Raw genomic sequence first — 26750 nt, 5'->3', positions numbered from 1 at the left:
GTGATTAAACCCTTTGTACATTAATATCTCCTTTATGTTTCTGACATAGTACTGCTAGCTACCTTTTTTTTCTACTTTCTCTTAAGGTACTTTGATTATCAGGACTAGTCTGGCACCTCCTTCTTGTAGGGAGAGTGCTTTAAAAAATCCTTCACCATTTGCTGTTCTTGGCTGCATCATTCCCAACTCTTCTGAGCTGTCTTCAGAGTAATTAACCAATTCTGCATAATGTGCATTCTCCTGTTACTGAATTTAGACTTCTCCATCCTGTGTGCTGTAGGCAAAGTTTAAAGACCATTTTTCCACTTTTGGATCATTTTTAGGTAAACCTTTTTTTGTCAAAAGCTTTACTGTTCTGCACACACCCTCTGGTCTGTAGGTAGTACCAATTCAAACTGGAAGCAGGCACCCACAATTCGTGTTTCACACTTCCTGAGTTGGTGTCCTAATTATCAGCAGAGACACAAAGGATGGTCGGGATTACAAACTCTGCCTTTGGCAGTGTTTTCTGAATACTGACCATAGGCCACTCATCTGTATTTAAATGCATTAATTTAGAGCTTAAATTCTTGAAAATTTTTATGTCCTGACAAACTCATCACAGAGCTGCATAAGTACAGATGAGAGAACGTATTTTGAAAATGTCTCTTAGAATTTCCTTTAGGCAAGTTGAATTTTCCTAGTGTTTAAAGTGCTGCCCAGTGCCTAAGCTGTACATCAGATTCTCCACCATTCATGATGAGAGGATATAAGTATTATTTCTAAGTATTAGGATTTTTACTCCTCATATCTAAATACTACAGCGTCGAGCTTCATAATGTTTTAGTTCTGATCCCTGTGTGTGCAGTGTAAAATGAGAGCAGTTTAAATGTCAGTTTTACCATGGCACTTTGAGGATGAAGTGTGCATGCTGCAGAGATGGGGTAAAAGTAGGAAGTAAAATAACAGGTGGGTGAATGATCTCAGTGCCTGCCTCAAGGGCTGAGTACCCAACAAAGCTAATGAAGACTCCAGTGTCATTCAGTGGCTGCTGAACAGTTCATTGCTCGCTGTTTTCATTTTAATATATATGAACAGTGTGGACAATACTGAAGATGACTGAGGTAAACTTCAAGGTGATGCAAGTTACAGGTGTTGAGGGGTTTTTGTGTGCATGGAGAGGAATGGTGGAGCAGACACAGGAAAAACAGTTAAAGTGTATTTCATTATGCACACTCTTTCTGTAGCACATGAGAAATAACTCCAAAGAAGGGTAGGAAAGCACATTTAAATAATATTTCTTAAATTATCCAGACCAGTAATAGATAATGTTATATCGGTACATACACAGTGTGTTTTTCTTTTAACCAAAGGATTTATTTTAAAATAAGTTGATAATATAATTCAGGTTTTCTTTTAATACATGAATAACATTGCTAAAATCAAGCAATTTATATTTTTTATTTGCTACTTCAATGGAATGTTTTATTTCTCAGTGAGACAAGCTTTTCCACGACAGCTTATGTTACTAAGGAGGATTTTTAATTAAAACCATCATTACATTTCTTCTGGTACTGTATTTCTTGTCTTTGCGAATAGGACTGACATATGATGCTGAATATAATGCTGTAGTACTATATAATACAATTTCCACTGCATTTTTTACTGAAAGAACAGAATAAGTCACTGAACTTGAGAGTTTGAACCAATCCTGTTTACATGTGCAAGTAGGAAGAAATGATGCACCCTTCCCCCTTCACTGTTAAGTGGTAAATTGTTGCTATGGTGATCATTCTTTCCATCTCATCAGCTATAACCTGGTTTTCCACATCAACTGAATAGCTTCAAGCAACACATGATCTTTATTTTTTTATATATATCAGTTAATATTGTTTTGCTACATAGTTATTGTCTTGGGACTTAATGTCAGCAAGATGAAGTGAATGTAAGCAAGATAGTTTTAATTTTGTTGTGTATAAATCTGTGTACTCATTAAAACAATCTTTGTGTAGCTGCCAAGAACTTTTTAAGTAGATTTATTAAAGGAAGCTTATTTTTGGTGTGTACAGCTGATTATTTTCCTTTCGTTATTTCAGAGTCTATAGGCTTCTGTAGTAAATATTTGGGAAGTCTGGTAAATCTCTGAATAATGTCTCAATTAAGCAATGTTTTTTGTTACCTAAGGTGATGGAAACAGGATAGTTGTAGTAAAATTTCACATAGCAGTTTTATTTCCTTGCAGTGAGTATTGACACCTATGGGTTAAATGAAGAGAGATGCCTGTATTGTAGTGAGAGTAAGCCAGGTGACCTGTTGCAGAGCCACCAGAGGTAAAAAATGGATTAATATGGTCTGTATGGGGTACTATGCATATACACAACAGATTTGTGTCAAGAGAAAGGGCAGAATGAGCATGTGGCCCATCAGAAAGTTGCCTTAAAGCCAAATGTGCGTTCCCTTATAACCAGCACCAGGTTTTTCAGGTTATGGGTAAGCTTTATGTTGTGGCAAGTTTTGTAGCCATAAGTAGGACACTGGTGTATAGAATGATAAACATGTATCTCAGAATAACCTATTTGAACTTAAGTTAATGCTTTTAAAAAACTGATTGTCTAAACTTACTAATGTATTGTTCATTACAGTCAGTTTTCCCTTTTCTTCTAAGATGTCAAGCTCTTAAAAATGTATACATATTGTGTCCTGCAATGCTGGACAGCATATGAACAAGTCTTGTGTTTCTGATTTTACTCATGTTCCAGTTTTTGGTGTAGTTTATTTGGGTTTAGGTTTTTTTTTTGATGCAAACCTTTTCCTCTACTTTTCATTTGCATCACTTGTGCCTGTTTTAAGTTGTGTGTCAATAAAGCAGCAAGATCATATCTTAAATGAAATTTTACATTTATTACTGAGGTTAAGATCCACAAAAGGACCTGAACAGAGAAGTATTTGAGTATGTAATATCATGTAAAATGATTCTTAATTATCTTAGATGAAAATGCAAGAAGAATCTTGGTTTCTCTCCTAGTGGTCTTTTTGGGTTCTTTATAGGAAAGAAGAGGCATGTTTCTCATGTCTCAAAATATTGTGCTGCCATAGGCAAATTTCTATTAGATGTTCCTGACCTATATTTGCAGTAAGGGATGTTTTGCTAAAGAGTGTCAAAGATCATCTCTCAGTAGAACAGTCTCTTAAAAGATATGGTGAAAGTTATAGTGTAAATATAAATGCACTGCCTATGCAGCCAAACTAGGAACTGGATTGATATTTCATGGAAGCAGGGTATCTGTGCATACTGTAAGTCTTGAGGACAGCGTCTTGAATTATTGAATTGCTTAGATCTTTTGGAAATATTTACTGCATGACTCCCAAAGTATTAATCCTTTTGGCCAAAATACAGTTCACTAAGTAGCCTGAGAGAAAGTGTGCCATGGAAGTGAAGAATGTCATATTTCCTTCCAGCTGCAGAGGATGAGAAGTTACTGAGAAAGCATATTGTACAGTTGCCTGAGCCAAAACAGCAATTACAGGCTTCTTGCAGTTATTGTTTTCCTTTGCCTGATTTTATTAAGTAGTATTATGTTTTAGTTTATGAATCATTTCATGAGCAACCTCATTCCTTAATTTTCCCTCACCAAACCTGTATAATAGTGCAGACCTATAAAAGAATATACTGTGTGAGGTACAAAGTCCTTTCACATATTTCACAATCACACAGATAGACCAGATGTACCAATCCTTTTTTTTTTTTTTTTTTTTTTTTTTTTGACAGAGAGATACAAATCCAGCATTTGGAGCAAAAACTGGGGAAAGAGAAGCAGCTACTTCATGTTTTGTTGTTGCATTTTCTGGGATAGTGTTTCCTACAAAACCAGAAATAATTCTCTGAATAGGAGCTGTATGATCCAAGACCCAGTAGAGACCCCAGAGCTGGAAAAATAGCTTAGTATTCTTTATACCAAGCCCTTTTATTTGCTTAAGTTTCTCACTTCCTTATTTCTTTCTTAAAGTGGTTTCAAGTATGTTTTAGCCTGCAGTACCAGGAACCAGTACTGGGAATCAGCTGCAAACATGAGGCACAGACTGATCAGAGTTCAGGAATAGCTGTCTGAGACTGGGGGAAGAGAAGATGGTTCCTTTCAGCTGTGCTTTTCCTTAGATTTAAACATACATGCAACTATAGCCTTTTTTTATCTGATTTTTTTTCCTAAACAGTCCCTTAAAGGGATCTAATGTGTTCCTTTGTTGTATGAGTGTAATCTGGAATTTGATGACCTGGAAAAAATGTATTCAGGCAAAATGCCAGCCAGAGAAGAGAATCCTCTGAACAGTAGGACTGTGCACATGGGTCCTAGTATTTCTTTCTATAATATTTCCTTTTAAAACAATACAGGGGGTGTGTTTCTGAAACCATGTACATGTTTTTATAGTATGAGATTAGTTCAATACAAGACAAATATAATTTCAAATCAAAACAAGCTCATATTTGTCACATCAAAGGCCATAAGATAACTATACGTCGTTCCACTCAAATTGTGAAAGTGAGCACAAGTTGCCCTGTTTATTCTTGGTAAATTCTATTTGTTTTCTGTAGGCAATATGCTGTTTATTTTGCCATTCATTAATTCAAATTCTCATGGATATAGTGGTAAATAGACTTTGGGGCTATGATGTGTGAAGATTATTTCTAACCTATTTCTTGGCAGCATTGAAATAGATTAGAGAATACAGCTACTGTATTAAACAAGTTCCATATATTAATTTATCATCCATATAATTATATAATGTATGTAATCCATATGTTCATTTAATATCTGTGCAAAAAAAGGACAAATTTTTTAAATTACCAATTTGATCATTTTAAGGATAAATGTGCTCACAAGGGAGACAGTGTTCTCTCATTGCCACTCAAGTAAGTAAAGATAGAGAAGCTAAGAATGCTTGACAGAGACATGTTTGTATAGGTTGAAATGTATAGCTTAAAATAGTTTAAGCTAGAAATTTTGGTGTTAAAAAATGAACATCAACACAAAAAGCCACCACCATCAGCACCCAAAAAAACCCCAAACGTATACAAAACCATCTTTCCCTCTGGGCCCTTGTCAAGAATTGAATTTTTTCATTTACCCAAAGTGCCAAGGATGCAGTGTTCTGTTTGAGTGGATGTAGCACAACTTCAGAATTCAGAGACTGTCCTTAAGCCTTTTCTTGCCTCCATGATTCACAAGGATAAAGACAAAAATGGCCCATATCAAAGATCATGTGGGTACCAAAGAATTTTCTGAGGTCTATTATTTATTTTTTAAATTTATTGGTAAACTTTACCTGAAGGCTAAAAGGCTACATTTTTCTGATTTGCAGTTTTTATTTGCTTCATATTCACTCAGTTTCTCTCTCAGATACTTTCATTTCTGTTGTGTAGCAGTTAGCTGCTTTCACAGTTTAATTGTTGCTGAGCATGTTTTGTTTCCTTACTAACCTGTTTGTCTTCTTGCCTTTTAACATTTCTGATCTCTGACACAAGCCTGACACTGTTAAGAGGCAATACCATTGTTCAGGAACTTGCTTAAACAACATATGCTTTGTTCCTTTTAAGCGCTCTGAAAAAATGTCGTCTGAAGGATAACAGAGAGAAAAATTGTCAGATCTTTCATAAATATTTTTATCTGAAATAAGTGGCACTGCTTCTGTGTTCCACAGCCTTTCATCACGGCAAATTATGAAAGAGAAATATTATTTTTTCCCCATACAAAAAGCATTATAATAAGGGAAAGAAAAAAAAGTCTTTTAATTAAAAAAAAAAAAAGTGATTTGGAGTAGGTAAATCAACAGACAACATCAATGCAGAGATTGTTTTCCTTAGCTAAATTATTTTTTAGCTGTGTAAAATTTCCTGTATATAAAATATTCTGGATTAATTATGTATAGTTCATTCATGCTCTTTCAGAATAACAGTGCCTTTTCCTAGTGTGTTTTGAAAGGTCTTTATGCAGAGAAGGAAGTTAGCTTCATTATTTACTCAAACTGTTACATTTTACAGTGAAAACAAAGCTTATTCTGAAATAATTTTCAGATGTAGGAAAGATGAGTAGAAGGATAGCATTAGTACTGATTATTAGGCATTATGCCATGTTAATTGATCCAAATAACATACTTTTTTTACTTCAGTTTAATTCAAGGACAGATGGATACTAGATATCTCTTAAAAAAATAAAAAGGAGGGGTATTTCAGTTTCTGGATTCCAAAGTTCACTTTGTCAAAGTTTCTAAAGCTTGGGTTAGATGTAATTCATAGTCTTTAATTCAGATATATTGTAGGAGGAAAAGTAATTAGCTGGAAATGGACTCTTCTTTGCTTAATTAGCCTATCTCCAACAGGGCTAAATTCAGCTCTGACATACACTGGCAAAATTCTCATTCACACAGCAGCAACAGTGCAGTACATCATGCTCCAGTCTTACTAGATGGCACTTCTTCTTCAGGTGTGTGTCACTGTAGGCACACACACACCTCAGCCAGGTTAGACAATGGAAGCTGGTCAGTTTGCTTTCAATAGCAGCATATTTTCTGGACCTACATCCAGCTTAGCCCTTTTATACTTACATGTTGAATAGCAAAGTACAAGATGTGTAAAGCTTCCAAGTAGAAGAATAGCAAAAAAGGGGCCTTATTTCCCTCTCACGGTGAGAGAATGTGATGGATATTGAAAATGCTTGTTATCAACCCAAACATTCCCAAAACCTTCCAGAACATACAGAATCATGACTCTACCTGGACCTGTTATTCTCTGGTTCAGATGCCCCCAGCCCGATAATCTTAAACTTTAAATTTAGTCCACCTTTCAGTTAACATATACTTCCTTCACAAGATAAAAAAGTCAACAATTCTTCTACTAGGGAAACTGCATGTTCAAATGTTCTGTATGTCTGCCCTTATCTGCTGTAATTCACAGAATATGAGGTTGATGACTGAAACTGTCTTCTGCAGCAGCTCATGGCCTCATCAAACCTTAAGCAAGCTCCAGCATTTCGACTGCAAGCAATTACTGTCCATTAAGTACACCACTGAGAGGACTAATACCAACTGCCAGAGCAAAATGTCACAGAATAATGAAGAGTTAGCAACATACTGATGCCCTTACACCCTGCTGAGGTATAAAAATTTCAGAATGACAGCACCACTGATGCTCCCAACATGGATATTAGTAGCCATAGTTACTGCAGCATGGGTAACTCATCATTGATCCCAGTTTCAGGGAGATAGATCCACTTAATGTGGTCCATCACTGAGTTTGAGACAGCAGCTAGCCCAAATAAAAATTGTAGTACCAAATGCACTTTATATCTATACAATGTTACTGAAAGAGGTTTGGTTTTCTGGTCTTTGCCCTCCCCACTGAACAGGGAGCTCTTCCCCTGAGCTGAATTTTCTACCCAACCCCAGCTTATTTGGCATCTTATGAGTGTCTTGTGAGTGTTTCTCAGGATTGATTGAAAGAGAGCAATTCAGCTGTCAACTGCTGTTTCACTTTTTCCACTGTTGAGAATTGGTCTGTGCCAATGAGAGACAATAGTCTCACCCTGTCATCCTCTGAGGGCTTTACCATTGAGGAATGTGTATGTAGAAGAATTGGGTCTCATGACACGCCACTAATGAGTGTGGAGGTTCAGAAGAGTGAGGCATACATCGATGGTTAGCATCAGGGAAGTCATGGCAACTTCTTACTCATGCAGGGTTGTCTTCCATATTAATGGGTGACTGCTGGATTCAGTGAAAACAGTGTAGTAAGCACAAGCCAAAGAGATGAGATTTGTAGAGCAAGGCAGAAAAAAAGAGCTTGAATATTTTTAGAGTGACTCCAATTGAGTCTCCTAAGTTGTGATACAGGCATCCTGACAAGCAGAAGCATCTAAGGACAAGGACCCCAAATAACTTGACCTTTCTGTGTGGAAACTGTACTTCAGCTTTGCTACAGTTCTTTGGCTGACTGCTAAGTCTTGCAGGCAAGAAATCATAATTTCTTGTAGGGTGGGAAGGCACCTTGTTCGTGTGACAGCAAAGAGCTCAGTTTTGGTGAAACAAAAGGGTCCAGCATTAGCCAAGGAGCTTTGCAGGAATAAATGGACACATTGGATTTCCTGACCATTTATCATATAACTGTGTAGTTTCAGGTGCTCTGGAGGAAGTGTGACCTTTCTAGAGCATGGAGATTTGGTACCATAGACTCACTAAAAGAACTGGGATCTCGTACCCTGGGCAGTGGGGGAGCAACACACATGCTCCCTAACTTAGGCTGTATAGTTACCAAAACAATTGTCCTAGCATTGGAAACATTATTACAAATGTTTCTGCATTGCTGCTGTGGTAGTTAGCCTTCCTTGTTCTTTGACATATTCTTGTTTCTGGGGTAACCTGATACTTTTAATAAAAAAGCAGGTAACTCTTTTTAACCAACGCTAGAAAATACAGTCTCTCACACCCCATCTTGCCCTGTTCCCTCAAGACTAATTGTTCAGATCGCAGATTACTGGATCTTTAAATGCCATTTTTCCTGACTAGTCCACTCAGTTTCAATTTTCCATGCCAAAAACGTTTTTATTTCTTTTCCTTCTCCAAAGACTTTTTCTTTTTCTCTGTGAAGTCTTTCTCAAAAAAAAAATGATCCTCTTGTTTCATGTAAGATCTTTAGATGAGGGTCCTACTTTCTTGGCTCTGGAATCTCTATTTTCTCAAGGTAGATAAGAAAGAGAGTTTCTTTCCTCTCCAAAAAAAAAAAAAAAAATCCAAAGTTCTCCCCATGCTGTCTCACTTGTAGGCTGGTAATACTTAATTTTATCATACCATGTTTAAAGTGTAAGATTAATGCATTTTTCTGGCATTTTTACAGAGGTAGTGCAGGATAATATCTGAATTTTTACCATTAAAGGATGCTGCATCTAGAACTTTCCCACAATGCTCACACTCTCTATAAAACATATGATGTGTTTAAAATAAGGAACTCACTTCTGGTTTACACTGTAGTGATACATGACACAGTGTGACCTGTATGCTTGCTGTCCAGATATTACAGAGTTGAACAGCACTGCCATTTGAATTGTTATTCAGATCTATTAAAAGTGAATAAAAGATGATGGTTTTCTCTGCAATGAGGGGCTTTCCTCACAGACTTAGAGAAAGATTGAGTTTTTGCACGTACAAACTCTGATCCAAGTACATGAAGACCCTACACCTAAGAACTCCTAAAAGCTTTCTTTGTATGTCTGCCCATTCTGTGGAATGCCAGAATTGGTTGTCAGGTAGAAATCTATCTCCCATACTGGCCCTTCAAAAAGAGGTCATTTGTATCTTACTTTCTCAGTATTTGAATACTGAAAACAGGGCTCTGCTACTAGAAATGTCCAGCATTAAAGCAGAAGTAGTTTGGAAGATTTTGTAGCCGGACTCACATGAATAAGAGGTAGAAAAAGAAACTGCCAAAAGCAAATTTCAGCCTCTTCTGAAGCATCTCTTCATAACTGCTGGCAAACTAACTCATTGCAGTAGTTCAGCAAGTATTTTAAGCACTGGAGTTTGTAGCAAAAGTTTGGTTCATTTCAGGAGGACTTCCACTGCACATCTATCTCACAGAGTGTGTAAATATTATTTATTTATTTAATAAGATTGCAGAGTAAGTCTCTACTTCTTACAAAATTATTTCACCTTTCCAATGAGAAATCATATTCCATGTGCATCCACTTGCTGCTGGAGCATGCTTGTGCCAGAGCAGCAAGACTGCTAATGGAACACACCCTCTCATTTTGTTCAAGAGTATCAACTAAGCATAATATGAGGTCATATTCCATGTTCAGTAGACATGCACTGCATCAGTAGATCTAGCTAGAATTCTGACATTTGTTGAGGGAGAGATTTTTATTACTGTTATTACTTTGCTAATTACATAAAATGGGTTAATCTTTGAATTACCTTGCACTGATCATATTGAATTATCAAATTCTCCAAGAAAGCATGTGTTCATTTTCCCTGCCCTTCCAGTGGATCTTAAAGTATGTCCTCCATTCCTCCTTTAAGCCCCCAGCAATGCAGGCTTCAGCAGAAGAACTGAGGCATGACTGAAGCCTTCCCAGTTGATGATCTTCATATTTCCCTGTGGGATTCATAAAATAAGATACTTATTCAGGGGAAGGTGGATCAGTACAGACTCCAGGAAGGACCATCTTGGTATACAATCTGACAAAATAAGTTGTTGTTTCAGTGATTTAGCCCAGGGAAAACAAGGGTCCAGGAAAATCTTAAAGCAGGTTTCCAGTACCCAAAAGGGGCCTGCAGGAAAAGTGGGGAGGAACTCTTTTATCAGTGAGTATTGTGATAAGATGGTTTCAAACAGAAGATTTATGTAGGGTATTTTAGGGATAGATTTAGATTACATATTAAAAAGAAATTCTTTACTGTGAGGGTGGTCAGATGATGGAACAGGTGGCTCAAAGAAGTTATGATTGCCCCATCCCTGGAAGTGTCCAAGGTGAGGCTGGATGGAGCTTTGAGCAGCCTGGTCTGGTGGAAGGTGACCCTGGCCATGGCAGGGGGTTGAAGCTGGATGATTTTTAAGGTCTCTTCCAACCCAAACCACTCTATGATGTTGTGATCCTAGGATAATTCATCCAGCCCACAGGGTTATTCCAGGACACTGCTTTCCCAGAATTTATCAGGCCTTTCCCTGCCAAGATACATGCCCTTGACATGGTGAGGCTGCTTTAATGTCCTCAGGAAAAGTAGCAGGTGCAAATATTTTCCTGTCACTCCCTGGTGTTCAGACCCTTGCAGTTACCACTGGCTGTCAGCAACAGGAATTGCTCGAGTAGCAGCACTTACTCCTGTAGTGTTATTTATTGAAGCCATAATAGTGCAGGACTTAGCTGGGTGTGTGTTTAGTCATGGCCAGCGCTTCTGGAAAGCACTGCCATGTGCATGTGTCCCTGTTATTCAGTGCAGATAGAGCAATGCTTCTGGCAAGCCTTGGTAGCCCTGCTATGCAAAAGGGAGCAACATGTGGCCCTTCTCTGATGCTCTTAAAAACTCAAATACCTGTAGTTTAGAAAGGTGACTTTACTAGGAGACTCATTTTTGAGGCTCAGGAAGTGCTTGCCAATCTCAAGCACCAGCTCTCAATATTGGGCCTCAGTAGGAGCAGCTTTTTGGTGGGAGAGGAAGCATGTGGTGTTGCCTAAGAGAAGATTCTTGTCTTACCACCTGTCCCAGTGTCACAGTTGTGTCCGTAAAACCCATCAACCTTTAGATAGTCTTGGGAAGTCTGATACGTCTGTGTTTGTGTGAAGAGAGGGCTAAGAGACATTAGGAGCAAAATCCCTCTTTTGGGATTTGCTTTGTTTTCATGGCTTGCAGTCTAAAATTCTGCTATTAGTGACTCCCAAAAGAAAGCGCTTGCTTTTCAGAGGAGAATAGGAGAGAATGTCAAGGCTCCAGGCAAGGCCTGTGATAAGAAGGAATTAAAAAAAAAAAAAAAAAGGAAGCAAATAGACCATGACAAGCTCTTTTCAGAAGGTCTAAAACAGTAGATTTTCCTAAGTCTAGAGTATGTTGTTGCTCTCATGAATGGTTACTGCTAAATATGTAATGCAACAACAAATCCTCAGCTTTACTGTGCAGATCTGCATGACTTCAGCTGAACAAAGCAGTCAAGGACCGCTCTAAGCAGGAACAAATAAGCTGCTGTGAACTCTCAGCAGTCTCTGGATGCCACAAAAGCCTTCTGGGCATCTAGGCAAGATCATCAGCCCTATGTGAACCAGAACAGAACAACATCCCTGGGTTTTCAGTTTTTCTGGTAGATGATAGGATGTGGTGGTTGTTTATTCAAAGCTATATTGGCAGCATTATAGATAACTACAGAGAGTAAACATGTGCATAGATGTTTATTGGAGGGGGGTATGTGCATGAGAGAAGATTATTTTAAAGCTGTTAACTGCATTTGTCGTAAAGTCAGGTTTTGCATTTCCTTCATGCTGGAGATAGCAAAACCTGTGAAATAGCTGTCAGCTGCCCTATGTCTGAAATGATCTGGTGTTATTTTCAATCTGCATTGCTCTTTAGTTAAGAGGAATTATATGCTTACAGATGGAAGTAGCATCAAAGTCTTTCCTCTGCTTGTTTAACCTGTTTGGTTTCTTGATGTTTAATATACAATATGAACAGCCTGATTTGTATCTGTCAGCCTGGAGAAAAGGTAAATTACTTACAGCCATCCCTACACTTGAGTACTTGTCTTTCGTGGAGAGCTTAGGCCCTTTCTAATTAAGCTCCTCAATTGTAATATATGTGTTTTCTGTTATTCACATATTCCTGAGAATTTTGTAACAGTTATCTTTAAATAACTGAAAAAGGAAGAACTTATTCCAGAGTGGTTTGCTAGACATTTTTCTATCAATGCTTTTTTTTCTGGACATCTGGCACCTAATCAGGGAACAGAAACGAACCATGCAAAGAAAGATAAGCCCAATTTAGTTTTGGCTCTTAGATTGCTAAGGACACAAAAAGTAAATTTAAACACAGTTAATGCCTTTAGAAAGCTGAGAGTATTGCACTAGATTTTAATGCCCAAAGATTTTAAAAAGCTGTTAAAAAAACTCCGTAACATTGCCACAGATTATTTGAATTCATGGCAATATGTTTGTCATTTAAATAGTTTCATTACACCAAACATTTTTTTGTTACAAGTGCATAAATGCCACTATTCTATCTCATAAAAATTTATTTTGTTCATAACTATATTCTAGGAGATATTTTCATTTTGTATTATTTTCTAGACAATTTTGCGCAATGCACAAAGCTCTTCAATGTTTATTCTATGGTCAGTGTGTCCTTCTGTTCTCATTTGTTATGAAGATTTTAATTCATAATATTACTTTATTTTGAGAAAATGTAAGCAAATATGTGTGCTGAACTTCTGTAATGGAGAAAACCAAATAAGCAAATAAGATACTAAACAGCAATATAGTAAGTACAGACTGTCAAAGTCCTTTCGAAAAAGCATGAAGCATGCTCCCAGAAGTACTCGTGAGTGGGGAGTTTATCTTGCACTTTTTGAAGCCAGTAAACCCCACAGAATTTTAACTAATTTTTCACGTTTTCCCTCTTGTTTCTGGGAATGTAGTTCTCATGCAACAAGTGGGGTGCAAGTTACATATATTTTGGTGTTCAGAGAGATCAGATGTTGGTCTTATATTGCACAAGTTACTCTCCAAAAGCTTTGGTATTCTTTGTAAAATATCTCTAACACTGTGGACTTCTTTTTCCTTGAAATTTAAAAAAAAAAGTTAAAAAAAACACATCTACTCTGTATAAGGGAGAGATTAAGGAATACATTGTCATGGATGAAATTTGACATAGTTTTTCTGAGTAAGTTTACTGATTAGTAGAGTTTCCAAAAGTTTTCTAACTATAATTATTCTATCAAAAAAAAAAAAACATTCTAAATAATGACATTTGTGTCATAATTTGGGATTTTTTAAAAGTAATTTAAAGTGGTAAAAATAAGTAGAACACTGAAAAAGATAATGTTTTGAATGGATAAAACAGTCCATTTTTATACAAAACAATTTCCTAATCTCTTCTTGTAAGCTTTTCTTATTTTTCATCTAGCTGTTTCCCTGGAACAATGTTATTGCTATCTTATACTTAAAAGTGTAGAACAGCTTCCAGATATTGGTGCTGATGATAGCAGTCATCATACCTCCATTTTATTTTATTTTATTTTATTTTATTTTATTTTATTTTATTTTATTTTATTTTATTTTATTTTATTTTATTTTATTTTATTTTATTTTATTTATTTTATTTTCCCAGATGGAGAATAGTTTAAAAAAAATAAAAATCTGTGGTGAGGGGAAGTGTAATGCACTAAACATACCTTACAAATTATCTAAGCAAATGATCACAGTGGTCCATGCATTCCTATTTCCTTGAGTGTGCAAAATAAATCATTATTACATTAAGTTCTTCTTTTCATGAAACTTGTATACTATGATGAAGGGAGGAGAAACATATTTATCTCCTTTTTTTTTTTCTTAACTTAACTACATCATCAAGAGCAGCTGAAGCTCAAGGGGTTATCTTTTCTCATGCTTCCAGCTAGATTCAGAAGCTCTCTTCAGCTAAACAATACAATTTACTTCAGTGATTGGAAACAACAAATTGTTTGCAGCTATTCCCTTATCCCTTTCAAAAAGTAGTCCCTTCCTGTCTGCAGGAATTATTATTATGGGTTCAGGAAACTGGAAGAAAATACTGCTTACTAAGGAGGCTTAGTAGTAAAATAGAATAGAATACAATCTGTCCAATAAAGCAAGATCGATAAATACACATCAAAATCTATGCGACAATAAAAATACTCTCAATGACTCACCATTGGCAAAAATGGGAGAAAACCCTCAATGAGCATAAGTATACAAAATTGTATTTTGTCCAAAGTGTAAATTTTCCCAGAGGAAAACTTGCATTCTGCTTTAAGGCATGGTGCTGATCGTGATGAAATTGAAGACTGTGCCATCTTTAACATATAGTGAGGTGGGTGTCAATCTTTTCTCACAGGTAGCAAGCAGGAAGACAAGAGGAAACAACCTCAGCCTGCAACAGGGGAGGTTTAGATTGGATATTAGGAAAAAATACCTTCACCTAAAGGTTGCCAACCATTCAAACAGGCTGCTCAGGCGTGTGGTTAAGTCACCATCCCTGGTGGTATTTCAAAGACTTCTGGGTGTTGGGCGCTCAGAGATGTGGTTTAGTGGCAGACAGTCTTGGAAGTTTTTGGTTAATGGTTGGAGTTGATGGTCTTAAATGTCTTTTCCAGCCTAAGTGATTCTGTGATTTTTGTGCCAGTGCTATGGTCAAGTAAATCAATATGAAAGCAAAACTCATTCATTCAAACTACTGACAGTGTGGTTTAAGCACCATCACATGAAAAGCCAGCTCCTTTTTACAGCAGCAGAGTATCTGGTGTGCCTATAAATAATGCTAGGCTAATGGGACACCTAAAGTTAAGGAGAGTGCCATGTAAAACAGCCTCTCTAGTGATGCAAATTCAAACAGCAGTTCAAAAAAACTGTAAATTCAGACATCTCCATGTGAGTTTTTTCCAAACAGGTGAGCAAGAGTGAGGGCCTGAAAGACTGGGGAGATTGAACTAATTTATGTCAATTGTTGAAATTGGATTTTCAGAAATACATTTTTTTAGGATGCTGTCCTTTATTCATCTAAAAAAATCTTTCTGAACCACTGTGTATATGTGATTGCCTTTACAGAAATGACTACTTTGGCACTCCTGAGTTGCTGAGCTCTTCTGGGTTTAATACTATGGACCCTAGAGGTCTGAAGGAGAATACAAATATGTTCTAAATCTTGGCATAAGAAGGCAGCTGATTCCTCAACAAGCAGGTAGATTGATGTTTGCCATATTTGTAGGCACAGCAGGGCATGTTTATGCTCAGCACTGCAGGAGTCTGACATTTGTACAGTTCAGAGATCCAAACTGAAAAAGGTTCTTATTTTAATGGAGTAAGATGGGTGTCTCCAATTAGACGATTAGAGCCTTATGTCAGCTGTCTGAAATACCTAATGTAAACAGTCCCAAAATCAACTAATCTCACTTCCTGTAAACAAAAGACTATGTAATTCTTTTCTCAGAAAATGGATTAAAGAGCACTTTATTACGTGCTTAATATCATTGGAAAGCTTGGAAATATCCATAATTTTCTCTCTAAAATACACCCATAAGGTTTCAAGGTTGACTGTGCCCAAATTCAGCTTCTAGTCATGGGAGCAGTTGTATCTTCTCTTCCTCTCTATGCCTTCCCCATACTCCACTGTCAGATACCTGTGTGTACACCTTGGTAAGTGGCCTCTCAGTGTTTTTTTTTTCAAGAGCGAGTAGATAGAAGGCTCAAGAAGTGTAAGTCAAAAAGCTTGTCTTTTTAGATCCACAGTCATTCTGTGGTCCTGACATTACTTTTTCCTTCTTGGGAGGTGGATGAGCTGGGCCTCATTATCATAATCCAGTATCCATAAAACCCTTAGTAGTTTTATGGATGCTGGATTATGTAGTAAAGCAAAAACAAATTGCTTAGTTTATATTTGATTTTTGTCAAGTGCACATTAACACTTCCTTTTGTGGCAGTGTGTGGGACCAGCCAGCAGGGTGTCATCTGTCTTTGTGCTGCTTTCCATGGCCTCTCCAATATTGGCTAGATTTTTGTTTCCCACTGTTTTGTTTTGGTACACGTAAACGCAGTGAGGTTTGGAGTTGCTACGATTGAACTCCATGTTACAGTAAACTGTAGATTACAATAACTTTAGGTTACAGTAAATTGTCCTTGGGGTTTTTCAGAATTCAGAAGTTGTGTAACCTGCCATCTCTACCACAGTATTAGCTTGTATTGAGACATTCTAAAAGTGAAATATTAAACAATTCTTGAACAAGAAACTAACTCCTAAGGTAAAAAGGACATGGTCAGCTGTTTTCTTTGATGTCTTCTACATTGTCTTTGAAATGTGTCACAGTTAGCTTTTAATCCATTTTGATGTACTTCATTAATTGCATGTAATTTATGCTATTGTTTGAATACATTGCCATAGGGTACAAAATCAGAAACCTTAATAAAATAGTTCAAGTATGTTAAATCAAGGTAAACAAGATAAGGTACAAGACCCATAATCTTTACACATGTATGAAGTGTTTGGCAAAATACTTTGTTAAAGTATGATGTCTGGCACAATACACTGTTGGCCTGTAAATCTCTGTGGACATACACCTGATTTATTTATGCTGTTACTTATGCCTAAAAACTGACATCTGGTTTACCAGTCATTAGCCCCAGGTTATGTTTTCAAGTACTGAAATGAGGTTGGCTGTTTGCCAAGCGTAAGGAATTTCCTTAATTTTTCAGGCATTACTAACTAAAGATTAGTGGTTTTTAAGTTCCTCTGAGTAAGGACTGAAAAATATGAAAAATTAACTTAGGCTGGGAAGGAGGAGTTTTCAGAAGCAAATTCCATTAGGTAAGGTGATACAGATTGATGTGCCAGCAGCGTTTGCATAACAGACATGCTCATGCTTTACTACAACAGACTTCACTGGTAGTACCAAGCTAGTCCAGTTACTGAGTGAAGTCAGTCCATAAAGAAGGAGTGGCAGGTTGAGATTAAAAATCAGCAAAGCACAAAGGAGGTAGATAAAGTACAGGTAGCTGAGGGCACATGTCTCATTTTGTTAATTCAATCTGGAGTTTAGGATTGCTTTAAATTACTTATTACTTGAAGCTGTTGTATTACATTATCTATTAGTCAGTCTTTTTCCTCTTTCAGTTCCTCTCAGACACCCCCATTTCTTGCTGGCATTCAGCAAGTGACCTACCCTCACTTCTAAGCTATTACAGCAATGAGTTGCTGAGAGTTATGAAGCCAAGAGTTCCTAGGTAGCTCTACAGAGTCATGCAAGTATGTATTTTTAATTCTACCATAGCAGAATATTGGTTTTCATCCAGTATTATCACTGAAAGAAGCTGAGAAGAATGACTGTCACACTTGATAAATGCCAGTCTCTCTCTCACTTGTAATGTTAAAAAATTCATAGATGTTCTATATATATTAAGCATTCATTACAGATATATAATATCAGGAGAATATAGAAATAATATGGGGCAAGGAAAAAATTTTTCTACCAAAGAACTTCCCTTAAAGTCTTTCATTCCAGCTCATTTTACGTAGAAATGCTACAGATCTGTGTACCAACTTTACCAGAACTTGGTTTTGCAGATTGTAAGGTTTTTCTTTGACAGATAGAAACAAACGTGAAAGTGTTGAAAAGCTTTATACTTGGGGAAAAACCTCAGCATAATATTCTCTGCTTCCTGAAACAATCACTGCATTTTAGAATTTAGGAAGGTAGGTTTGTTTTTAGAGAATTCCAGTATCAAGAAGGATAATAATTGGTAACATTACATACACAGTATATAATGTTACACAGATAAACCTGATAGCTGTCAATAATAAAAAATATCTCTTGAGAGCTTCATGTAGGTTTGGTCATTACTGATATTTTTATTCTTACAATACGGAAATCTGTTAATTTAACATTGTAAGTATTACTAGTTTAGGATAATGTGATAGGAGCATAATTGTGTGTCATATATTTGGCAAATGGAAAGCAAAATTATTTTCATAATTTTAAGAAATAGAAAGAAAACTCCTGGAAAGCTTTATGCTAGATTCACTGTGTTTAATAAAATCTGAAGAATGTAACAAAATAAACATATGCTGCTTACATTTTTAGTTGACTCTGAATGAGGCAGCATTACAAGTGCGTTGAAGGATACCATGGAAATACAAAATAATCTGGAGGGTAATGGACAGCTCTGAATGGGTTTTAAATTTAGATAAGCATTACATAATGCATTCCAGGCACATGGCATTATATATAAGCCATTGTTGCTGCAGAAGGGGAGATAATATTGTTTAAGCTCTTCAAACCTCAGCACTCCTCCTTCAAGTTATTTTCATACATAAATAGATAGAAATCTGCCCATAGTATTGCTGAAAGAAGAAGCTGCTTTTAAGAAGACTCTGGCTCAGTGCTTATAATTTTTGAGTGTAGTTAATACGATGTTTCCTGTCTACCTACCCAGTGAAACACAGAAAAGAAAGTTATCAATGGTGATACCAGTTGTCTCACAATCTAGAAAACTTAGGCTGCTCTAAAAATCACACCCTGGTACGCAGTTTCTCAGGTTTTCAGTCAGGCATTGCTCCCCCTAGCCCTCACTCACTGATTACAGAGACTGAAGGTATCTGGTGCCTATCAGGTATCAACCAGGTATCTGTAAGGACTCCACATGCTGCCATGTGGTACCAGGACTCCCCATGAGCTATAGCTACAAATTCTTTTTTAATGTAAGTACAGTTTGGTTCCTGCCAAAGATACAACTTAAATTGTAGCCCCTGTCTTTATTACATTTACTATTGCTGTGCATTCATTAGGGAAGTGGTAGATTGTCCATCTAAATATGAATTGGTCTTGGTAAATACTTTAATTTTTGTATTAATTTGAAAGCTTTCAAGTGTGTGTTTGCCACATCATGTGGAATATTAATGATAGTCCTGGTATTTTCCGGGACAAATACACATATAACCACACAGTAATTCAAAAGTTACTAGTGTGTATTAGGTATTGCAGTTGCTGGGAAATATTTTTTTTACAAAAAGCTGCCTATTCACTTAAAGTCATTAAAGATCCTTTGCTATGGATTAGAATGCAGCATTGTAAAGCAGGTTACTTATCTTTCTGTACTCTTTTGCAATCCGTGGATTGCTGCCTTCTTTCCTGCATAATTTCTATTTTGCTGCTGAAACATGAGATCAATCCTTCCTGGAAAAAATCTACCGCAGTCTTTTTCTTGGCTGGTGAGAGAAAAGGAGACTTTTTTTTGAGTTTTGCTTTCAAGAGTTCTCATAAAGATCTCTTGTCATAGCAAAGGACATAGAGTTCCCTGGAGGAAAAAAAAACCTCTCAAGTAGATGGTGGTCATTCAGTTGTGGGTCATTTTGACATGATATATCATAGACTTAAATTTCTATGAATAATTGCTGGTAGCAAACAAAACTTGGAGACCTTACAGTGACAAATTTACTCCCAAAATCATAGGTAAAGAAAGCTTTCCAAAACTATGGGAAGCATAAATGGAGCAAATCGATTCTATTTCTGCTTGGATAGTTCTCCTTTACAAACCCTGTCATTCAAAACTAAAATATTTCTCCATAGTTTCTGGTAATACTAGTCTGATAGTGTGTGGGTCAGTTCAAGGCAGAATAAAACAAGTACAGACAAAACGTAGTATCAAGCAGCAGTAATTGTAAGCAAGTCATCTGGAAAACATACAGGCAGATCAAATGTGGAAGTCAGTATAAAAACCCAGGGAAATAAATAGCAACAGAAAAATTATTTGAGTCTGACGTTTAGAATTAAGTGTGCGTGCAAGAAGTTAAGAAATTATCTAAGTATGCAGTTGCAAATGGGGATGATAAAATGCACGTAGCTGAAGTTATCCAGTGAAGCAGCCAAATGCCAGGGTGATAAATAGCAAACAATTGCGCGGGGCGGAGAGCTGTGTGCTGGGCAGGGCGCGGAGCTGCTGCTCTGCGCAGGGGATCGGCTCTGCCGCGTTCTCCCGCTCGCCGCTTGTCGGGGGAAGGGGCTGTCAGGAGCGTGTCTCAGCACAGACGTGTGCACACTCTTCAGGCTGGCTGTCCAAGGCCTGCTCGGGAGCACAAACACGTTCCTGTGCCTTGCCCTGCAGTGCTGGGCTCCAGCTCGGAGCCCTGCTCCTGTGTGCGCCTTGGCAGTGCTCGCTCCTGTTCTGCTCTGCTCGAGCTCCTCACCGGGACTACAAAAGGGGCAGAATAGCAGGAAATGCGAGTTGGAAAAAGAGGTGTGAGATAAGGCAGCCAAGGAAAGCTGCGCTCATTTACCTTCTGTTCCTTTGGCTTCTTTCTCTTGTGACCTGCTCTGCCCAGCTTCATGTGACAGAGTTACACTGGCTTCTTACTCATGTCACCACTTAATTCCTTAACTAATTGATACTGCACTTTTCAACAGAATGTCTGTTTTGCTTTTTGTATATAATAGTAGAGAACATTCATGGGCATCAAGAAATAAATGTATTATCCTGACAGTATGCTTTCCTGGTGCTGGTTTTTTAGTATATTAGCTTTTAAAATGTCTGTCTTAGCAGTAGCAATAGTATTAGACTATTTTTATATGGGAGTAGTCTGGTTGTTCTTTCATCACAAAAAGATGACCAGTGTCTAGTTTATCTATGAGCAGACTACATTATTGTCTCACAAAACAATGTCCCAGTGCTTGCACTGCTTCATTAGGTTTATGCTACATAGACATAATTATGCAGGAGCTAAGAATAGCTCATCTAATTGAAAATAATGATTGTAGAGAAAGAACGGGTTTGATTACTGGTACTAAGCAGGAACATACCATACACCCATTCATGAACTGCACAGAACACGTATGGGATTTATGCAGTGTATTTGTTTTTATTAACAGTTTCTTTCCCCCTTCCTGAGCACAAAACAAAGGTGTTACAATTCATTTGCTCATTATATTTTTTCTCACAGGCCTAGGGGGACCTTCAAGAAGGCAGAATAAGCTAATATTTATGTAGTAAATTATGACAAGCTAAGCTTTGAAAGAACATTCAACATTTATCCCCACACACATTTCAGGGAGGATGTAACTTAAATAAATCTCCTCCAGGCACCACAGATGAAACTGTCTATGTGGTTTTTTATGTCTGTGTTTATACTAGTACCCTACGGGATTAAACATCCTTTTAGAAATGCAAAGTCTGGCATACTGTTAATCTCTCGATGCTCATTCTGGTTAATGCTAACATTTAATTCTTCTTTTATCTAAAACACAAAGAACCCTTCTTTATGTCTTGAAAATTAAACTGAATTTTTACAGTGAAGTTGTTAGAAATTTTCATTTCTTTAATTGCTATTCATTGCTGTTACCAGGCACATGGGATAAAATTTGGTGTTATTGTTGTCCTGTTTACTAATTCTTTGGGTACTTCTGTGTCAGTTTTCTACTAGAATGTTATGAGAAATGTGATGAGATGACAAAATTTAATGTATTTGGTTTAGAAATGTTAGTAATATCTTTAGAATCTCAAAATATTCTGCTGGTTTGTCATGTTTTGCTTCCCCTCTGTTCTAAACAGCCATTTCATAGCTCTAGGCTATGTGCTAATGCTGTAGAAGCACAGAGAGATCACTACCATCAGGAATTTTTAAACAGATGACTGTTTGGAAAATGAAGTAGAGAGGGAAGATGGGACATGAAGTGATGCAAACCTGCAGTAACACAACTATCAGTTTGCAGTCCGGAATCAGAGGCCTTTGCAGAAGCTGTTCTTGGGGGTTTTTCAGAAATAGCAAGAAAAAAGTGGAAGCAGAGTGCAGATTGCTTTACCAAAGTATTCCATACTATTTTCTTGGCTTCAGAAAAGTTGCCTTTTCAGATTGTTTTTGGATTTGAAATTCAGTGAGTTACAAGTATTTAGGACAGTTAAGTTCCCATTTCTACAAAAGCCTCTTGAAGTGTTAAACACATTTTCCAGGCTATTCCTTACCAACATGATCTGATTGTGGAAGACATTTTCTATTTTTTGGGGCAATATACTTGAATTTTGCCCCTCAGAAATTTCCACAGGGCACCCAGCACTGACCCAGCGTTAACTTTAAAATGTGGTAAAGGTAGTAGCATTCCTCAGTCCCTTTGACCGCCAGGTGTCCTGAACTCCCAAACACTGTTTAGGAGTCAGTGTGGTAGCCCAGTCTGACCTTCTGTACACTCCTGTACACATTCTGGTAACATGTAAATAAATCCTAATCCTGTGTTTCTCAGATACTAGTCTTGCCTTCTATTTAGAAATTTTAATTACAAGCTTGGGCTGTAAATTGTGTTCCTGCAAGTAAATATGATCCAAGGATGAACAGGACTGAAGAGCTGAGAGGAGTAGTGATTTGATCCTGAAATACTTCACTGATTTGCAGTTCCTCACAACAATTGCCTAAGGGTGCACTGTACAGGATAGTGTATGATAGCTGAGGTCCTTTGCTCTCACATGCTTGATGCACCTGCTAAAAGACTCTCTGCATATAAATTGTTTTCTGCTTTGTACAGAACTGCACATGCAAGAGCTAAAGCTGATGCTGCGGATCAGGCTGCTCAAGCTGCTCGCCAGGAATGTGATATTGCAAGAGCAGTTGCCAGAGAACTTTCACCAAATTTCTACCAACCAGGTAATTGTAGATTGGGGTTTTATGTGACTATTTGTTTTATTGCAGTGAAAATGTTTTGTGTTAAGTTAAAGTGTTGATTCCATCTTGAATTGTTGTGTTTTATACAGAAGGAAGTCATGAAGAGTGTACATTGCTCAAGGAGATTTTATTTTCCATTTTTAATAATTTGGTGATTATTTCTTTGTATGAAAACAGTTTAGTGTTGGAAAGTCAGTATCAAGCATATAACTTTGGCTCAGATTAATAGTTTACTCAGGACTATCAAAGACAGACTTCAGCAATCATAAATTGACAGAAATTTGGATTAATTCTATAATGTGTTTATTAGTGGGAAGAGCTATAGGTTTTTTACTGTCCAGTGGAATTCCTGGCAGTCTTGGTTGGCTAAGGTTTGAATTTTGGAGAATGCTTTACTGTTAGACATGCATAACCTGTAAGGGAATATTCCTCTGTTATGCCTGGGGTGCTCTGTAGAACATTAGTCCCATATTCACAATGGCATAGAGTTAAGTCTGTCCCACTTACATCAGCATTGCAGCCCATTTTCATCTGTCACGGGGTTTGGAAAGTTGCTATAGGAAGAAGCAAAATTGGTATTGCTTTGTTTTTCTGCTGTCTTTCCATGAGGTTCATATTTCTGTGTACTGTTCTTTAGCTTAAAATTGGATAGATTAAAATGGAACTCCATTTGCCAGTTTAGTGTCTTCTCATGTCTGCCCTTTCTTTCACCTGTCAAATTGGGTTGAGTCATATCTTGTTATTACTTTTCAAGGATCTGCCTGTACTCGCATGCTAATACAGATTATAGCTCTGAGATTCATTTTCACTTACTGTCATTTTCTGCTCATCCTTGTTTCAGACAGAAACTTACTTATCTTAAATGCACCCATATAGTGAGTGGAGGCTATAATGACCCACAAAAGCAAAGAAACACATTCTGAACATTTTCTAATAACACACCTATTTACTTCAATTTTTTAGTTCAAATGGTCACTATATATAACTTATTACTAAATCTTTCCTATCGGTTACCTTATAGAATACTTATTTTCTTCTTTATTCCTAAGTATTTGGTTGTAGAAAAACAATGTGTTTTGGGATTGAGGACCTCTTTTTGTATTCATTTAGTGCCTAAGTCAAGTTCAGCTGACTGGAATTTTCATTCCCTTTACCAATCTTGTAGACTTTCTTTGTACGCATTCTGATATAAATTCATCTTTTTTGAACATAGCAGTCCAGAACTATTGGCAAAACTGAACAGAACTATTTCCAGTAGTAAGACTATACTAGCTTTAAAACAGTATAAAGACGTACTTTTCACTGTTGGGAATTACCTTAGTACTACCTTTCCTCTGGATTTATATTATTGGCCCATACTTACTGGTGTTGCAGTCAAATCTTTTTCATTTTTCGCTATTTCATTCTCCACCAGTTGAAGAAATCCCAGTTTACAGCAGCAGGCCATCTTACCATTCATAAGTTAAGAAGTGATAACCTTAGCTGTGCAAAGAATTTAAGCATTTGGAAAGAAACTATTTGAAAGCTGCCAAACCCTTCAAATAAAGAAATTACTAGAGTACTCAAGTGAAAATGCCAACATCTGACAGTGTGAAATTTGACACAAAGAAATCACCCAGATCAAGAATTCTCAGGTGTCTTTTTACTCCTCACCACAGGAATTGAAGTGGCATTGCTGACAGACCAGCTGAGATATGGCAGAGAAGCTGTGGGGGTCTTATTTTCCTCTAATTTGAAACTTTTATTCTATTTACAGAAGAGGAGAGTTTGTATCCCTTCCCCAAGTGAAGCTGGATATGTGTGGAATGACACAGAAAAGCATTTCTCAAAGTTTACTTACTCTTTTCTCTGTGTGGAAGCATCTCTCAGATAGCTCCTAGCAAAAGATAAATATACCTTTACTGGACTCTAAATATTGAAGTCCCTAATTGTTTCCAAGATAGTCAAATACAGCATATTTGTATACATTCGGAAAAAAAAATCTATTCCCATTACGTAAACAACTTTTAAATGCCAAAGTGTTAACTAAATCTCAGTTATCCCAAATAAACTCCTGCAAACCACCAGGTTCACAAGTTATTGTGATGATTTCAAGTACTGTCATGTCTGAGGTACTTTCCAGGCTAGATGTACATGATACCTTTTTCCGATACTTTTTCTGTGTGGTACCTGTTAACCCACTTACTTGTACACATACTTGTTTGTTTAAGCATTTCCCAAGAGTCATACCTAGAGTAACTGGACAGTGTTACTGTTAGCTTTTGTCATTTATGGTAAAAAAATAGATAAATATTTCTAAGTATTTACATTCACTCAAACAAACAGAAGTAAATATCTGCTTTTCAAATAGCATTGTTCATGTATTTGAATGAAAAGAAGGTAACTGTTATTGCTTCCTAAGAACAACTTCTTGGTTTTCTTTTGTTGCTTGAAGTTTTTATTTTTACAATATCTGTAAGTGCTGCTAAAAGGTATCAGTAAGAGTTCTGTCTCATTCTCTAAAACTATAGTTAAGTGAAAGCTTTCCATTATACTAAATGGTCTTGAAAATAGGTTATGATGAGAAAGTAATTTTGCTCTTGTTTCTTTAACTGCTTGGTATGGTAGGCAAGCATGCTGTCAGCAGTCAATTATATAGCATATCAAGAAGCCTCTTGAAACAGAGACAAAAAGAAGTGAAATACAAATACCTCTCTCTAAATAACAAAAGCATTCTTTTCTGTCTTAATGAGTGATCTCTGAATTACTTGTAGCCTAAAACCATTTCAATATCTGAAAACTTTTTGATAAAGCTCTTAAATTTCAGGTTCTTAAAAAGCAGTTTTCTGAGCCACGTAGCCTAGTATTACACACAAATTATAATTACAGTGAATATTCATTATTCATTGTACAATGGCAGTTCATACTTTCCAAATACTTCCTCTCATGTTTCACCTTTATGTTCATTAAGACATTCCTGAGAAGCTGCCAAGAGACTCTACCTTTTTAATGTAGTTTAAAAGGAGAAGAAAGCAGTAGGATGCAAAGTAGCATCCAGCAGGTAAGAATAATAATGAAGTGCCATAGAAATCTTGAGATTCATGTCTCCCAGTGATTGATTGCCTTAGTATTTGCATATAAGGAAAGCCAAGTATGATTGAAAAGGTCAGAACCATAGTGTAAGGACTTAAACAAGGTTGCACAGAGCTGTTTTCCCTGAATTTGTTCACGCTATTCTCAGGTAAGACCCTGCTTCTACTTTTGTGATAGCAGATATTTGGCTAGTGATTAATAATTAGGGGGTTGTGTGTCTTTGCAGAACCCTACCCACAAGGCTCTACATTTTGACGGTTCAACAAACATTGTACTCTTTATAGAGACCATATTTTACTGGTCTTTTTATCAGCAAACAAAACAAATTTTGAGAAATCTCAGCTCTGACCTGTTTGTTTCCTCCAGGCATCACTAAACTTGTGGATGTGTCAAAAGAGAGCACACCAGGACAGGAAACAAATGAAACCTGAGTCATAGCCTAATTCAAGGGAGTCATCCAGGGACAGTTTGAAATCTGTCTTTGCTTAAACAAAAAAAATAAGTGCTTTTTTGTGTCTCTTGTTAAAACCTAGAGAAGAACAAATGACTGATGGAATACTGTATCAAAGGTGTAACAGAAAAGAAAGGTTTTTGACACTCAGTGAAAAGGGGCAATATTGTTCCAGTCTTGCACAAGGTTAGTGGATGCTTGACTGACACATTCATTCTAAATTCACAGACTGTGTTTAGGATGTGGTCTTGTAAACACACAATCAGAAGGTAAACTGAAGTATGGACTTGCACAGACTGGACAGCTAAGCCGTAATTGTCTGTGTGCATATATATCCTGCAGCAAATGG

The 26750-nt window shown here is 36.9% G+C and overlaps 1 protein-coding gene across 4 annotated transcripts in view; it reads left to right on the top strand.

Annotated features, from left to right (window-relative positions):
* Positions 1-26750, top strand: part of JPH1 (junctophilin 1) — an 82929-nt gene that overhangs the window by 32407 nt on the left and 23772 nt on the right. For all 4 annotated transcript variants that reach the window (XM_030266342.4, XM_030266341.4, XM_030266340.4 and 1 more), the window contains exon 3: positions 22742-22860. In XM_030266342.4, the coding sequence (XP_030122202.4) occupies positions 22742-22860 (119 nt within the window). The remainder of the gene's footprint in view (positions 1-22741; positions 22861-26750) is intronic.

This window comes from Taeniopygia guttata, chromosome 2 (assembly GCF_048771995.1).
Source record: "Taeniopygia guttata chromosome 2, bTaeGut7.mat, whole genome shotgun sequence".
Classification (NCBI taxonomy): domain Eukaryota; kingdom Metazoa; phylum Chordata; class Aves; order Passeriformes; family Estrildidae; genus Taeniopygia; species Taeniopygia guttata.
Note: the sequence above shows the minus strand (reverse complement) of the source record. Positions and strands in the feature narration are given on the sequence as shown.